At 40.0% G+C, this 18,255-nt stretch overlaps 1 protein-coding gene across 1 annotated transcript in view; it reads right to left on the bottom strand.

The window, feature by feature from the left end:
* Positions 1 to 381: 381 nt before the first annotated feature.
* Positions 382 to 18,255, bottom strand: part of LOC121521133 (opsin-5-like) — a 42,450-nt gene continuing 24,576 nt past the window's right edge. Inside the window, exons 2-4 of the mRNA XM_041804890.1 lie at positions 17,286 to 17,579; positions 3,870 to 4,198; positions 382 to 723 (exon numbers count right to left, since the gene is read on the bottom strand). Coding sequence (XP_041660824.1) covers positions 382 to 723; positions 3,870 to 4,198; positions 17,286 to 17,579 — 965 coding nt within the window. The remainder of the gene's footprint in view (positions 724 to 3,869; positions 4,199 to 17,285; positions 17,580 to 18,255) is intronic.

Genomic DNA, 18,255 nt, shown 5'->3' with positions numbered 1-18,255 from the left:
AAATCTAAAAATGAGTGATATATTTTTCTGAAAAAACACTGTTTGGTGTCACAAACTATAAATCCACTTCCTCTCCTTTCACATCTTGCTGTTACTCAACCATGACTACGGTTAAATCAGAGCAACATAGTTTAAGAGGGTTCAAGCACTGTAAGAAAAGAGTTACTCTAATCTTAAGCCTACCTAGCTGAACTTTCACGGCATTAAACATATTGTGCAAACATGCTGTCTGAGTCATACTGCCACACACAAAGGAGGCCAGTGATACCCTGCTGTTTATTTATCCTGATCGTGTTTGTGAGGTAACACATAACGATACTGTCCATTCCTCCACAGTCAACAGGACAAAAAGGATATCAAGCAACCAAAAATGTCATTAAGTCACTGACTGTGACTCTGTGATCTCTGCAGAGTTGTCACTTCTGTTTTGTGCTTCATGTCCATACTAACCATGTAGATGCTGTTGTCATTGATACTGTCTGAGACCCGACACATTTTGGATCCAAGACAATACCAGCGCATACTCTTCACCTCCCTTTTGAAGCTCTGGCTGAACAGGTAATAGATGAGAGGATTGTATACAGTGGAGCTCTTTGCAAACATGCACGGCAGGAGACTGACTTCAGGGGGGATAGTGCTGCTGTCATGGAAAATAGACCACAGGCTTACAAGGCCATAGGGCGCCCAGCAGCCAATGAAGCCTATACTGACCAGAACAGCAATCTGTGGAAAATAAGAAGCATAAAGTGAGGAAAATCATTGCACAAGATCTCTGAGAATCACGACAGGTTCCATCAATAAATAGCTCTGTCAATATGCACATGTCAGTGTGAACAACAGTGGAAAATTTTAAGGTCATTTACATTTTCTTAGCATTTTATGCCTCTGATTGACATCCTGATAGACTGCCTGTTGCTGAAGGTAATATCTTTGGCTAGGAGAATCTATACTAGTTTGTTTTCAGATTGGGGGTAGTGTAGTCAGCAATCACAAAATAATGAAGATCTGATTGTAAGGCATCATCAATCATAGACAAAGCTGTGGCATTTGAACCCTTTGTGGCTGAAACTAAATAAGCGGGCAGAAATGTCACAATGGTTAGCATAACCTGACAGAGAAATGATTGGACAGTTCAAAGTAAAAGATAACGCCAAAACAAACAAACAAAAAAACAACCAATAATTCTCAGTAGAGGAATGAATAGAGGCTCATATATTCCCTTTTGTTTGGAAAAAGTATAAATTAAGTAACTGTTACTAAGTCTAAATTGTGACTGCAGAACCCACTTTGAATAAAACAAATGTCTACAAAAAAGAGACCCATTCTTAGACAAATGAGTAATTCTCTACTGCCATCTGTGCCTCCAATCTCCTATCTGAAAGGGAGTCATGCTCTAAAGATGTATTAAATAATTTATCTTTGTGGTGGTTTCGTCTTCTTTGGTTTTATTTTGGTGATTATTTTGGTGATTTTCCCGGTTTCCAGTTTTTGGACGATGGGAGGGTTATGGACCTGAGGAAAGGTCCTGGATCTCCAGGAGGCTTATCTTGGACGAAAGCCTCATCCATGACTTCTATGCTGCACACCCGGACAAGCCTGGAGGCGTCCGTTGGGAGGGGGGTACTGTGGTAGTTTTGTCTTCTTTGGTTTTATTTTGGTGATTTCCGGTTCCTGTTTGTTGGATATGTTCACTAACTTCACTGTGCTCCCTCTGAGGCTCACCTCCCCCTCCCTGGCGCTGAGGCTAATTGATCACACCTGATGCTGCTTTGCTCTACACACAAGAGTAATTGAGTAACTTCCAGTGATTTTCTTGTGAATTTTTGACTAACCCTGCCTGTTCTCCATCTTTTCCAATGCCTCACTCCCTGCTTCACACCAGCGCAAAACCCAGCGCACTCTCTCTCTCCTGGAGCCCCTCATGAGCACGGACCCTTGCATTCCCCCCTCCCTCCTGCACAATCGCTTTGTTAAAATAAATCTGTTAAAACTGCTTCAAGTCTGGGTTGTATTCTGGGTCCAAACTCTGAAGAATTAAAATATTTAAATTACAACTGTGAATGCTTTATTGATGCATTAGTAAAGGGGAACCTTTAGGGTTAGGGCTACAGATATGAATGCTGTGCTAAAGTACTTATAACTGTGTATAATTATAAATGAATTCATAAAGTGCTTTCAATCAAAGTCCTGCACATTGAATCTTACTTCTATAACTGGCGATGTGGCTGTCTGTCTGTGTCAGTTTGCATGCCACACCATTGCCCTTGATACCACTTAGAAGACTCCTTATGTGTACTGGTTTGAAACTGATGCCATAAAAAATCTGAAATATGTACAGAAATTCTATAAAATACAAAACTGTTGCACTTTTGCTTCAGCTATTATAGCTTGGGATTCGGCCCATGTATGTAGGCAGCTTTTGTTCAGATCTGGTGTATAGGCACCATATCCGCTCCTGTTACTGATACACTATATGAATAGAAGTATTCTGCCACCTGACTGTTACACCATCAGGGACTGTAATGGCATTGTATTTAAATATGTGTTCTCTAATAAGGAGTTGTTCCCCATTTTGCAGCTATAAAACACATTTCCACTGTTCCACTGTCTAGTGTTGGTGTGCTTTGCATCACTCTATCTGACGCTTGGCATTGGTCTTATTGGTGTGAAGCTTGCATGCATCTGCTCAGGTATGGAAACACATTCAATGAAGCTCCCAACACAGATTTTGTTCTTACATTAATGCCAGTGGTCTTCTGCTTTGTTGTTGGGTTGCTGTTGTTCCTAATTGCTTCCATTTAACAATAATATCACTTACAGTTGACCTTGGAATATCCATCAGGGATAAAACTTCATGAATTGTCTAATTGCAAAGGTGGCATCCATCACATTGAAGTCACTGAGCTCTTTAGAATGACCCATTTAGGAACACAAATGTTCGCACATGGAGACTGCATTCATGGCTAGGTGCTATGTGAACATAACAGATACAAACACTCGTTCATCCCACTGACAGACTGAGCAGATTGCTCAGGATGGACAGACATGAGAGTCTGAGGTCATGTGATGCTGAATTTGCACTGAGATGCTATTATGCACTTTTTATCTAATCCTGTTGAGTATGTAATTTTATGCATGTATGTATGTATGAGTTAAATGTGCCAAATGAGCCGAATGTGTTGTCTGTGCAGCAGACCCCTCTGCCCAAGACAAATTTCTCCCAAGGGAGACCAATAAAGATACCTTGACTTTGACTTTGCTTGATTTCACACACCTGTTATAACAGGTCTGATTGAAACACCTGAATTCAATAGTTAACAGGTGTGGCCAAATACTTTCATCCATATAGTGGGATTGACTGATGACTGACTTACAGTCATAAGCAGTGGTGTTTTTTGTGACAGGAGATAAGCGCTGTTCTCTCCTAATGGGAAGGTTCCTGGTTTGAATCTCTGTTGGTTAGGGCATCTGTATAAAGTTTGCATGTTCCTCAGGCATGTGTGGGTTCCCTCCCCCCATAGTCTAAAGACATGCTCATTAGATTAGTTGGTGGTTTTATATGGTCCATAGGCCATAGGCTGTTACAGCTGCATATGAAAGTACATGTATTTCAGTACAATGTTATTACAGTCCCTGTAGGTTAAATGGTCAGGTGGCCAAATACTTTTGTCAGTGTCGTGTCGGTCATAGTAATTCCTATAAAAGAAAAACAACTCATGGGTGAAATAACACAGAGAGCTCAAAACTCCCAATATGTTGGAAATCCAGTCTGTTCAGAGTTGAAACACTCGTGATAAAATGTAGTTCAGATGTTTTAAACCTATACTTTAGTTCCAGAACAATAAAAACAAAGTTTTCTTGTTACTTACTACTAAGAGTCTTCGATGGAGCTTGACAATGTTGGGGATTCGCTTGCTGTTGTTCACTGACTTTTTATAGGTGAAAAAGAGGTTGATGGCAATGCCGAAGTAGCAGAAGATGATGACGATGGAAGGGGTGACAAGGTTCAAGGAGAACATGGAGATAACAAAAGAGAAGCCCTCTGTTTTCATTTGTCCCCAGGCGAGAGAGCAGGACAGGCCAAAGGGCTCCGGGCCATAGCGCCCCCAGCCCAGAATGGGAAACATGGCCCAGATGAGAGCATACAGCCAGATCCACACACACAGCATCTTCACTGTCTTCCAACTGATTTTCTCTCCTGTAGGAAGAAAACTAAAGGTTAATCTTGAAGTCTTGAGCATTTTTTTCATAACAAACAGGGCAGCTATGTAGGGCAGCTTTCACTTGCTATGCATATTGGATTTAAAGAATGAGACTATGCATGTGTACATAATATACAACCCTGATTCCAAAAAAGTTGGAGTGCTGTGTAAAATGTGAATATAAACAGATTGTAATGATAATAAACCCATATTTTTTTCCCAATAAAACATAAACAACATATCAGATGTTGAAAGTGAGACATTTTATCATTTCATGAAAACTATTTGCTCATTTTGAATTTGATGGCAATAATAGATCTAAAAAAAGAAGGGACAAGGCTGTGTTTACTGTTGTGTAGCATTCCCTCCTCTTTTAACAACAGTCTGTAAACATCTTGGAAGTGAAGAGACCAGCTGATGGAGATTTCGGAGAGAAATGTTGTCCTGTTATTGTCTGATGTAGGATTCTAGCTGCTTAACAGTTGTGGGTCTTCTTTGCTGGATTTTTCTTTTTATGTGCGGCCCAAATGTTTCCTATTGGTGAAAGGTCTGGATTGCAGGCTGGCCAGTTCAACACCCAGGCTCTTCGACTGTGAAGCCATGCTATTCTGATGGCTGTGGCATGTGGTTTAGTGTTGTCTTGCTAAAACATGCAAGACCTTCCCTGAAAGACATGCCATTTGGATGGGAGCATACGTTGCTCATAAACCCCTGTCTACTTTTCAACATTGATAGTGCCTTTGAGCCGCCCATGCCATTGGCACTGATGCATCAGAAATGCAGGCTTTTAAACTGTTATGATAAAAAGCTGGACGGTCCCTCTCCTTAGTCCACAGGACATGGCATCTGTAATTTACAAAAAGAATTTCACATTTTAATTAATCTGACAACAGAACAGTTTTCCATTTTGTCTCAGTCCATTTCAAATGAGCTTTGGTCAAGAGAGGATGGCTGGATTGTCTTCACATATGGCTTCAGTCTTCCTACCAGCCCTCACCTATGGTCATGAACTCTGGGTAATGACCGATAGAATGAGTTTGCAGATACAAGCGGCCGAAATGAATTTTCTCTGGAGGTTGGCTGGGCTCATCCTTAGAGGGTAAGGAGTTCCGACATCTGGAGGGAACTAGGAGTAGAGCCGCTGCTCCTTCGTATTGAAAGGAGCCAATTGAGGTGGTTGAACAGGATATGGGGTCGCGGCCCCTGATATAGTGTAACGGGTTGTGGGCCCTGATACACAATATTGCCAAAAGTATTCACTCACCCGCACTGACTCACATATGAAATTAAGTGACGTCCCATTCTTAATCTATAGGGTTTAATATGACGCAGGTCCACCCTTTGCAGCTATAACAGCTTTGACTTTTCTGGAAAGGCTTTCCACAAGGTTTAGGGGCATGTTTATGGGAATTTTTGACCATTCTCTCAGACACGTATTTGTGAGGTGACACACCTATGTTGGACGAGAAGGCCTGGCTCTCAGTCTCTGCAATAATTCATCCCAAAGGTGTTCTACCGGGTTGAGGTCAGGACTCTGTTTAGGTCAGTCAAGTTCATCCACATCAAACTCTCTCATCCATGTCTTTATGGACCTTGCTTTGTGTACTGGTGCACAGTCATGTTGGAACAGGAAGGGGCCATCCCCAAACTGTCCCCACAAAGTTGGGAGCATGGAATTGTCCAAAATCTCTTGGTATGCTGAAGCATTCAGAGTTCCTTTCACTGGAACTAAGGGGTCAAGTCCAGCTCCTGACAAACAACCCCACACCATAATCCCCCCTCCACCAAACTTTACACTTGGTACAATGCAGTCAGACAAGTACCGTTCTCCTGGCAACCGCCAAACCCAGACTCATCCATCACATTGCCAGATGGAGAAGCACGATTCGTCTCTCCAGAGAACACGTCTTCACTGCTCTTGAGTCCAGTGGCGGCGTGCCTCACACCACTGCATCCGATGCTTTGCATTGCACTTGGTGATGTATGGCTTGGATGCAGCTGCTCAGCCATGGAAACCCATAGCTTCCATCAGGCTCTCTACCCACTGTTCTTGAGCTAATCTGAAGGCCACATGAAGTTTGGAGGTCTGTAGTGATTGACTCTACAAAATGTTGGCGACCTCTGCGCACTATGCGCCTCAGCATCCGCTGAACCCGCTCCGTGATTTTACGTGACCTACCACTTGGTGGCTGAGTTGCTGTCATTCCCAATCCCTTCCACTTATACCACTGACAGTTGACTGTGGAATATTTAGGAGCAAGGAAATTTCACGACTGGACTTGTTGCACAGGTGGCATCCTATCACAGTACCACGCTGGAATTCACTGAGCTCCTGAGAGCGACCCATTCTTTCACAAATGTTTGTAGAAACAGTCTGCATGCCTAGGTGCTTGATTTTATACACCTGTGGCCATTGAAGTGATTAGAACGTCTGATTTCAATTAGTTGGATGGGTGTGTGAATACTTTTGGCAATATGGTATAGGTGGAAGAAGATGGATAGACCCGAGGGCCGAAGATCAGGGGCATCCCATTTTGACCTTCTACCTTTTCCCTTACACACAGCCATTTTCAGAGTTTTCTTCAGATTCTCTGAATATTTTGATGATATTATGGATGGTAGATTGTGGGAGATTTAAAGTTTTCAAAGACTGATGAACCTCTGCCAATCTTAACTTCTGAGACAGTCTGCCTCTCTTAAAAATTCATTTTATACCTGTTCATTTCACTGACCTGTTGCCCATTAATCTAGTAAGCTGTTTTTAAGCTTCTAAGCTGTTTTTCTTTCTTTCTTTCTTTTTTTTTTTAGCTGTGTTGCTACCATTAAATTGAAAATGAGCTAATATTTGTCATTAAATGGACGAATGTCTTAGCTTCAATATCTGATATGTTGTTTATGTTCTATTGTGGATAAAATGTGGGGTTTGCAAATGATTGCATTCTGGTTTTATTTACAACTTTTTTGAATTGGGGAGGTAAATCAATGCAAATTCAAAACATAACCTTATGCCTTAAAAGGTATTTTTGTGTTAAATTAGAAGCACATTGGTTATGTTAAGTCTTAGCTTGCCCTATAGAGTAGGCTTCGACTCATCATGGACATCTGTTGAATATTAGTATAAACATGCTTAGCCCACTGGAGAGCTAAGCAAACACAGACATGGAGTTACAGGTGCCCCAAATGATACACAGATAGTGATAATTCAAGACAATCAATGACAAAGGTTGTGCTTTGGTCATGAGGCCAAGGCTGTTCTAATCCAAGTCATGCCAATACAAGCAAGATGCTGTATCTCCAAAAAAGAGGGTGTTGACAAGGTGCTTATGACAGTTAAATCAAAATGGTTATGTCAGCATTGACCAAGAAGCATCTTTTCTTTAAATCTGCAAGGGGATGGGATGGTGGATTTTACTGGTTGATCTAATTACGATGTTTAAATCTAACAGTGGTGGTTACATATATATTGACATCAAAATATACTGTATGTTTGACAATACAATGAAGGTTGCAAGTATGTCAAATATTTGCGTTGTGGCATATTGGTGGATACTGTGAGAAACACTTTGAGTAATCAGATGGCTTAGTTACTTCATGAAGTGTCTTTATGGTGTTTTTTTCTAGAAAGGTTTCAGAGAAAATATTTCCTTTTAATATTCAGCTCATTTAAAGGGAATGTGTGTGATTTAGAAACAAATCGTCTCCAAGAATACGTATTTCTTTAGAAAATGCATTTGTTGTGTTTTGTTTTGTTTTATGGTATGAAGCGCAGTAATTTATTACCTAAGGAATTCAATAAAACAGGGATATTTACATTTGCCAAGGAGGTTATGTGATCAGCAGGATTTGTTAGTTTGTTAGTTTGTTTGTTAGCACTATAACTCAAAAAGTTATGGACAGATTTTGATAAAATTTTCAGGAAATGTCAGAAATGGCATAAGGAAGAACTGATTAGATTTTGAGAGTGATCCGGATCACCGTCTGGATCCAGAAATTTTTAAAAGGATTCTCTACTATTGGGGATAGGGCTAATGGCGGAGGTCTGCGCTCTCCGAGTGCTTTTCTAGTTAAACCTGCAATCTTTATTTTTTTATATGAGTGTTTTGTTAAAGCTTATGTGAAGAACTCCTTATTTGTGTCATCCACCTTGGACAAAATGTGAGCATCCATCCATCCATGCATGGGAAATGGAGCCACCAGTCAATCAAAGGGCTGGCATATCTAGACAAACATGCAGTCACACACACCAAAAAAAAAAAAAAATCTGAATCCACCAGTTAGCATGTCTTCTATGTGTAGGAGGAAGCTGGAGTGCCTGCAGAGAACCTAGTCATGCATGGGGAGAATATGCAAACTCTGAGCAGAAAGGCCTTGTCTAATGGGATTCGAACTTTAGGCAATCCAGTGGCCCATCAACTGTGCTGCCTAAGGGCGCACTCACACTGGGGTCAGTTCAGCCCTGTATCGTGCTCAACCCCCCCCCCACAATCCCCTTTCCCTTCTTCCCTTAGGCCTTCACTCACATTGCCCCAAGCCCAACCAGGCCCAGGTAAGGATACGTTATTATGCAGTCATATAAGTCAACCAGTCTCACAGAGTCAGCACAATGGGGAAATACATGATTCTAATTGTACTCACTTTGTGGCTTACTTTGAGTCATTTTGGTCAGATAGAGCTCTCTAACACTCTACTATTGTTAGAAACAAGTGTTGAGAGGAAATGTATTGGCTAAATGTCATTGCACACCTAAGCTTTTGCACATGAATGCTCAGCTGTGCTGCTTTAACAGGACTGTTAAGGCTCAAGTGTGCCAGGGGATGGTATGAATTGCTTCAAGGTAGGGCACACCATGTGGTATTTTCTGGTCTGAAACCTCACCCTGTTGTCTTTTTACACTCAAACATTTTATTTACTGTAACTCTTTTTGTGAAAAGTAATCTCTGAAAGGCTGCATGTCTTTAATCTCATTGTTAAATGATCAGTCGTCATGCTAATGGGCATTTTCTTCTTCTTTTGCTGTTTTAGGTCAAATACAGACATCAGTATCAAATTCAGTCCTTTTATATAAAACTCCTTGTGAGAGCTTTAAATTAACTGTAAAAATCCTGTTGGGGATGTTGGAGGGTAATTTTGGTGTTAAAGCTTTTATGTGATGTAAGAGCTTGGATGGTAAGAATGAAACATAAACGCAACAAATTAGAAGGTACTATATCGCTGTATGAGCAATATATATGCAAAACATTCCTAATCCAAATTTCATAAACCTGCATTCATGCATGTGAAAAGAAATAGGATTAATAAATCTCATTAGAAGACTTCTTACACACTGGAAGAGTGGTGTGGAATGATCGTCTTACAATAAAATCAAGACATGAGAGCAGAAGGGAAAAAATAACAAGCTCACAATTACAGAGGGCTCAGAGGAAGGTATTACATTCTGACATTAAAGAGATAAACACTTAACAAGACCTAATTAGGTTTCCAGTATGTGGTATGCAAATTAACTTACATTTGATCTACATAGTGGTAAAATCATGGGTTCATAATTTTACAATGAAATAACAGGACTGATTTGTTTGTTTTGTACCAATTCAATCTCTATTTTTCAATACATTTAAACCCTAAGGATTTAAACCTAGAGGAACTGTCTCTTATATTACCTTCATCCTTGAAGTCTATTTATACTCTGAGTTTTCTCATTTTAATTCCTGCATGGTTATTATACCTAGTCATTTGTAAGCACCTTGTCAGTGTTGCTTTCATTATGCAAGCCAACCTATCAAACAGTTTTTTATATTCTTGTACTCAACATTTATGCATTCATGTAAATATTTTGATAAATATGTACAGCACTGGAGTCCAAGAGAGATGTACCCAATGGGACAATAAAGTGTATTATATAGTATCATATCGCATCATATCACAGTGCATTGCAGGGTAATGCAACATATCATACTGAAGCGTACTGAATTGCATTGCATCACATGACACCACACTGCTTGACAGTGTATCGCATCACAACATATTGTAGTGTATTGTAATGTACATTGTGCCAAGTACATTCATTGTATTGAATCATATTGCATCATATAGTATGGTATCATATCGTATTGCGTCATATCGTATCATATCGTATCATATTGCATCATATCGTATTGCAATGGTCAAATCATATTGCATTATATGGTATCATATGGTATTACACAGTATTGTATTGTATCATAGTGTATGCTATTGTATTGTATTGTATCAGAACGTATCGTATGGTTTTATATCATATCCTATCGTATGGCATTGTACTGTGCTGTATCCCACTGTAGCACACCATAGTGCATTGTATGATATGGTCTTGTATTGCTCTGCAGGTACTTTTGATCTTCAACTTTCTGTGGAACATACTCAAAAGTAACCTAACCTAACAAAGAGCTTTTGTTACAATAAGCGGCATGTCTAAGACCTCTATTTTCTGCTTGTTCCTGCCTACTTTATGAGCAAAGCCAAGCCCACCTATAAGCTGAGTAACCAAAAACACCCCGTTTTCTTCTTGAGTAAGAACTGATGTCAAATGTTTACAAGCGTCTCCAAGCATCCTGGGATGGTTGGACTCAGTGTCATGAGGGTAGTTCTCTGCTGAAACTAGGGTATCTGCTTAAGGTATGTTTTGCTTATCCAAAGTATCCAAAGTAAGTATCCAAGGTAGTTAAATAAAACCTGAATATGAAACAGCAGAAATGGCACATGAAAATGTTAAATTCTAGTGAGTTGGACACTTGTAATGCAAGAAAATGCATATGAATTTACAGTGACCCCAGAGGAAGCACAGCAAACATTTGCAGTTGAATACAGGACAAATTGGTCAAAAAAGGACAAGCGACAAATTGAATAATTTATGCACCATCTCTTTCTTAACAAATGGCCTATGGCTTGAATACTAAAGCCTTGATTATTATGGTATACCTTGTCAAATATTGCTGCTTGTTAAAATAGAGTGGCTGACAAAAATGTTTGTGGCTGGTAGATTTTTAAATCCACAAGTGAGAGTGGAAGGTAGACAGATAAGTTAAATTCCAACCCTGTATTGTACTGTATATTGGAATATTGCATTGCATCACATCACAACATAGTGAATTGTATCCTACTGTATTATACTGCACCATGGCATAATGTAGTGTTTTGCATTGTATCATGTCATCATATCACACTATATCGCACTGTACCCTACTCAGCATACCATATCGTATTGTATATCATATTGAGTCGCACTGCAGAGCACCGTGGCACATTATAAGGTACCACACTGTCTCATTATGTATCATGTTGTATCATATTGTAGTATTGCATCACATTGCATTGCATTATTGCACCATAATGTATTGTGTCCTACTATGTTGTTGTGCAACATAGTGTATTATAGCATATCATATGCTGTATCACACTGTATCCTACCACACCAGACAGCTGTATTAAATATTCAGAACTACTGTAGAAAATTAACAAAAGATACATTTGTTAATATTGTCTGCAAACTCTTGTAATAATCTCTGTTTTTTGCACCTTGAGGCCACCATTGCTTTTGCCTGTGAGGAGCCTTTCTGATAATATTGTCACTGTGTGAACCTTTCGTTTCCACATGTGATCTGTTCAGCTTGACTACACCCACCTGACACCATTTCTGGGTAAGCCTAGTCAATAGTCTAATCCTGCCTCGGCTGTTTACTCCTGCCTGCACTGTCAATTTAGTCTGTTCTGCTGTCAGGCACAGAGCTGTTATCATGTTGTAACTAGGGAAAATAACGTTGGTTACCAGCACAGAAAGTTAATGAGATAACCCAGAAGGCTATGGCTGAGCTGATGCATTTGATTTTTTAGGAATAGTAAGACATTTTGCAGATTGCTCTTATATGCTTTCCTGACCAAAGATAGTGAGACATTTGCTCCCATAAATGGATATCAAAAATACTGATATTGCCAGCAGCAGAAACTGCAGCGGCAACAAAGCTACTGTTAGGTCACCTACTGGTTTGGCTTTTTTGTAACCTCTAGTTTTTCAAGGAGTGACAAGATGAAATCAAGGTCATATGGTTTGCAATCCTGGCTAGTTTACTATCACATAAAATCCATATCATAAGCGACATTAATATTCATGAAATAATTGCAAACTGTCTGGTGTTACACCAGATTATCTATACTTCTTGTTCCACTTATACTGCATCTTCATCTTTCTCTTTTTGGACCATTTCACACTATCCCATGTTCAGTTTTATTCCACTGCTGAATAACTGACTGCTGTTATGTTTCCATGTCACGATTTTCCCAATTATTCCCTCTGGAAAACCTCTAAAGTAAAATTATAGTTACTTTGATGAAAATATGCATAAGTAAAAGTCCTGATCAATAAATTTACTCAAGTATAAGTTAAAAGTAATTCATTTCATGCTTACTCAAAATACTGAGTAGCTACTTTGGTATCAAGGAGGGTCGAGGTACACTATGTGGCCAAAAGTATTTGGCTGCCTGACCATTACCAACAGTGACTGTAATGACATTGTATAAAATATGTGTGCTTTAATATGGAGTTGGCCCCTCTTTTGCAGCTATAATGGCCTGCATTCTTCTTGGAAGGCTTTCTACAAGATTTTGGAGTGTTTCTGTCGAAATTTGTGCCTATTCATTCTGTAGAGCATTTATGAGACCAGGCACAGATGTTGGATAAGTAGGCCTGGCTCACAACCTCTGCTCCAGTTCATCCCAAAGGTGCTCTATCGGGTTGAGGTCAGGGATCTCTGTGGGCCAGTCAAGTTCTTTACAGTGAACTGTGCAATGGGGCATGGTCATGTTGGAATAGAAAAGGACCTTCCCCAAGATGTTGCCACAAAGTTGGAAGCATAGCATTGTCCAAAATATCTTGGTATGCTGAAGCATTAAGACTAACCTTCACTGGAGATAAGGGGCCTAGCCCAAACCCTGAGAGACAGCCCCATACCATTATGCCTCCTCAACCAAACTTCACAGTTGGCACAATGCAGTCAGGCAGCTAATGTTCTCCTCCTGAAATCCACCAAACTCAGACTCACCCATCTGACTGCCAAGGGGAGAAGATCAATTAGTCACTCCACAGAACAAGGTTCCACCACTCCACAGTCCAGTGGACCATGTTTCTGTGTGAATTCAAGAATAATAACCCTAAAAGCTTTTCATGTTGGGAAAAGATTTGCAAAGCTTGACTTGCCTTGCATGACTATGTGATGGGGGAAAGGGCTACTTGTTGAGTGAATGCTTGGATACAGTGGTTACTAGTAGAGTGATTAGCTTGGAATTAGCCACAGCAGCACTTTTGTCAAAACTGGAAATATATTTATTAAAACAAGCACAGAGAGCAACACTTGAAGCTTTCCATGACAGAAAACGATTTTGTCGATCTTCTGTAGACCTGCTTTGGCATAAGTATGTTATAGTTAAGGGGGAGGGGTAAGTTGTTGCGATTGGTTGTATACAAGGCCTGCTAGGGAAGTGATTAGCTTCGACCTTAGCCACGGCGGCAGTTTTGTCTGCATTTGACAGCAGGTCTTTTTTTTTAAAACAAGCATAGAGAGCAACACTGAAACTTTCCATGATAGAAAAGATGTTTTCGCTTTATTCCTAGTCTGTTTCAGCATGGGTCTGCAATCATAACAGGCTGGTCCTGTATATCTAGGGCCTGCTACCGCAGTAGCTGTTCGCTCTGAATGCCGTAGGATAGCTAAAGTTTACTCGGAAATGGACCACATTTCTTTTTTAAACCAGAGAAGAGAGCCACACCAAAAGCTTGTCTTGGCAGAGAAGATGTTTCTTCACGTCTCCTGTAGAGCACAGAATAAAGGGAGGATATTTTCTCCTGACCCTTTTGCCACAGCCAGACTCGATCTGTGTGTTTATGACTTTTAACCAATCAGATGCAATAGAAGAAAATATGGGGGGGGGGGGGGGGGGGTGACGTTGCTAAGCGCTCCGTCTCTGAGCTCTGCTCTGATTGGCGCATCATGAATGTGACAGACAGAATGTTCGTAGAGTCTTATATAGCCCACACCACTTGCTGGCCATGCACACTAATGCAGAGAGCTGCCTCCCTCGCCATGCTGGATTTGTTTACAATGGAGACACTCAGACAACTCTGCAGGGATGGACTCACTATCTGGCATACCAAGCATTTCCCGGTGTGCCGACACACTTTTGGGCCAGTATGATTTATTCATTTATTTAGGCTATTATATCTGCTATGAACCGGCACCACAGCTGTGCTGACTATTTATTTTGACTGTTGACTGGTCCGATCACGTCTCCTAAGGGTCCCCGCGCTCTCATCCCCACACAGCTCCTGCTTGAAAGTGAAAGTATTCGGAAAAAAACGAAACTTACTAAAATGATCGACTGGAACTGTAAATAAACGCCAAATTTAAAAAACAGTCCATCAAGATGCTGCAAAAGTGTCAAAGACTCTGCAGTCCCTATAGGAGATTGTCTGATGCATGGTGAATGTACAGCTGCATCATGAGGAGGAGGAGGAGGAGGAGGAGACAGAGCAGCAGAGGCTGGTGTGTAACATGAGAACAGAGGTTAGTGAATGAGCTCTGTAGAGTATCATAATGTAAGCTGAAAGCATTATTAGACTGTGGGTCTCCTTTATTTAGGAAGAAAAAAATGGTTTTAGATTAAATCTGTAGCTCTTCTATGATCTGAAGAATGAAAAGATGGTTAAGTCCTCATACTACACCTTAAAGGTTCTCCACTGAGACTTCTTTTACTTTGTGTGTTCATGAGTTTTGAAAAGAGGCTTCACATGTGTGTTTACTGACATCATTCCAGTAAATCTACTGGACTAATGACAATCATTTCTTACTGTCAGCATTTATTTCACATTTGGACTACATTTTTTAGTTTGAAAGTAAAATTATGATATATAATAGCAGACATTTTTTAAGTAATTACTTGCTTTTTCTCTTCAACAGGGCAGATGTGTCCACCTTATTCACATCAGAACAGTGAAACACCATTAGATGTGTCTGTGCCTTACTGCTGAGCTCTCAGCAGAGACTTGACTTCTTTATGTCCATGTGTGATGATGAGATCTGTTGTTTGGTGTTCAGCTGCTGAGAACAGAGGAGTTAACTTCTAAAAGTCTAAAGTTTGACTCTACATTGTGCTGTTATTCAGTAATGTTATATTAAGGTCAGTATCTCCATCTGTTGTGGCTTGTTGGGCTTGAGTTTACCATGATATGCTCTCAGCAGATTTTTGGAGCGTTCAGCACCTTTGAATTTAGACTAGAGAATTTTCTGGACTTTATCTGTTGTTGTTTTGGGTTGTTGACATGAACAAACATTTGCATAAAGAAAGCATTTTTGTCCACTTGTGTTGATAAGGGTATTTAAATCTTGAGAAATAGTACTGTAAGGTACATTTAGAACAGACAAAAAAGTGCAATTAATTTGTGATTAATCGTGAGTTAACTATGGAATTTTGTGAGATTAATTGCGATTAAAAAGTTTAATCTATTGACAGCCCTAATTTTCCTGCAACGGAAATGAGTCTCTCTGGGCTGTCGGGTTGGTTGTTTCCTGCCGACAGGGTTTTATGTTTTAAACTTTAAGGGTCCTTCAGTTCTCAACCTATAGACATAAGGGACAGCACGTTACACATCCCGACAAAAACACACAATTCAGTCAGGCATTTCGACAGGCAACCCAGATAGTTGTGATCAGCCATAGGTTTTAACCAAATCTTGTTCATTTTAGTCTCAGTCTTAGTCTTTAGATTAAATGCCCTTTAGTTTTAGTCGCATTTGAGTCATTTCTTCCCTTATAGTTTTAGTCTAGTTTTAGTCGACAAAAACTCAAATATTTTTGCTTAGTTTTAGTCCATAAAAAACATTGCATTTTACTCTTTACTTTTATTCCAAGCATTTTTTCTCTTGCCTGAATCTTGGACCAAATCAAACATGGGATCCAGACTTTCTACAGCTTGAGAGGCAGAATAGCTACAGATGCATTGTATTTTGACGGATTTACCCACAGTGGAAAATTATCATGAATTCTGAATGTCTCACGAAAACTAAATAACATTTTGTCTAGTTTTAGTCATTTTGATGAGGACTAAACCTACTTTTTGTCAGTTGTAGTCATGAAAGATCTGTTTCTGGCCAGTCTTAGTCCAGTCCTTCTAATGGATAAATGCTGTTAATATGCAACATGGTATGGGAATATTTGATATATCCAAATATTGAATATCCAGCTATAAATATGCAATGATTTTTATTTACTGTATTTCATGGAGCACTAACACTGAATGCACAGCATGGTCGAGCTGCCTAGTGTGGTTATTTCCTCGCCTTTAAACCTCTCATGGGCATTACTATTCTAGGCAACATTTCATGTACGGCATGAATATTTTAAATACATGATGTGTGGTTTATATCCTTGTATGTGCATTACTATCCTGAGGTTTAATGACACCAAAGACTGCAATGAAAACACTAACATTTTCTCAGCATATAGAGCCCTTTATTTTTTCTACCTCCTTTAATGGGGTTTTAAATGATTATTATGATTTTTCAGTGTGTTTAAAATGCCCCTAATTTCATCGTCAGTGCAATGACAAAGCTCTTAACTGCTGTCTTGGTTCATTTAACCTGAAGTCAGTTTTACATTTCTATAATGAAAGAGTTGCTTAGAACTGCTGATTGTCTTCTTGCACACTCAGTGGTTTTACTGTTTTTCCCTTTTGAGGTGTAACTTTGGAAACACTTTCATGCAGATTGAAATAATCCTCTTAACTAATTATAGACTGGTTTTACTACAAGGCATCAAGTTTTCCTGCAGCAGAAGTACCTTTTTAGCTCTTAAAGTTTCCATACATTCAAGAGGAACCAACCCTTTGCCACAGAAGGAGTCATCCTGAATAATGATCGCTCTTCCTTGAGTAATTTAAGTGTTAAAATTAGGTCTTACAGAGTACAGAAGGAGCTGCATACAATTTCCATGGTGATCTCAAAAAGGTAAAACTCTAAACACCAGAGTATGTTTGATCACTTATAAGCCCTGTAATACCCACTGGGAGACTGCAAGTTGAGGGACACAACGAAGCGCACGATGGCCAAGATGGTCAGGTTCATGATGCTGGCGACGCCGAAGAAGAACCCCACCATGCCATAATACGTGCATGTAGCATCTCCCCCGAGCCAGTGATGGCTCCACGCTGAGGCCACAGCCAGAGGGTACATGGAGATAGCTGCTCCTAGATCAGTTACAGCCAGATTCACGCTAAGTAGCTCTGGTGGTTTCATCCTCGACGACCTCTTAACCGCCATGATGATGACCAGAAGGTTTCCAGTGATGGAGAGAACAGCTGAGACACACAAGAGGAGGAGAAGAGAAGAAATTAAGAAAACATGAAAAATAATGTTCCAAAATCAGAATGTGAATTGCTGCTTTTGGGAAACAGTCTAATGTTATACTATACGGATAAAAGTTTTTAACCACATCTGTTAATTACTGAATTCATGTGTTTGAAACAGACCTTTCACCACAGGTTTATAATATCAAGCACCTAGCCATGCAGTCTCCATGTACAAACATTTGTGACACTAAAGGGGCTTTTCCAATACAAGGGACGGCTCCGCTCAACTTGGTTTGACATGACACAGAAGCCCAGCGTGGCCGGGGATTTACTTTTCCATTACAACTGAGCTACCTGTTTGAGGGCGCATCAAGAGCTGATGATGCAGCGTTCTGAACCCTCCTCGATCTCATCCACAGTCTGATCTCTACACTCTCTGATCTGATTGATTTTACAGACTTAAAAGCAAAAATCAAACTGTGGACTGACAGCGCTACACGCCGCTCTTTTCCCATTCTCTCTCTCTTGCATAGAAGTTAAAGAAAAGTCTTGTAGTGATTGATTTATGAGTCTCCAGATAGCAGAAAATGAATTATAATGGTATTGGGCTGTTTTTCAGGGTTTGGGCTAGGACCCCTTATCTCCAGTGAAAGCCAAGCTTATGTGCCAACAGTTTGGTTTTTTT

The sequence above is a fragment of the Cheilinus undulatus genome, linkage group 14 (genome assembly GCF_018320785.1).
Source record: "Cheilinus undulatus linkage group 14, ASM1832078v1, whole genome shotgun sequence".
NCBI lineage: Eukaryota > Metazoa > Chordata > Actinopteri > Labriformes > Labridae > Cheilinus > Cheilinus undulatus.
The sequence above is the reverse complement of the archived record's forward strand: the minus strand, read 5'-3'. Positions and strand labels throughout refer to the sequence as shown.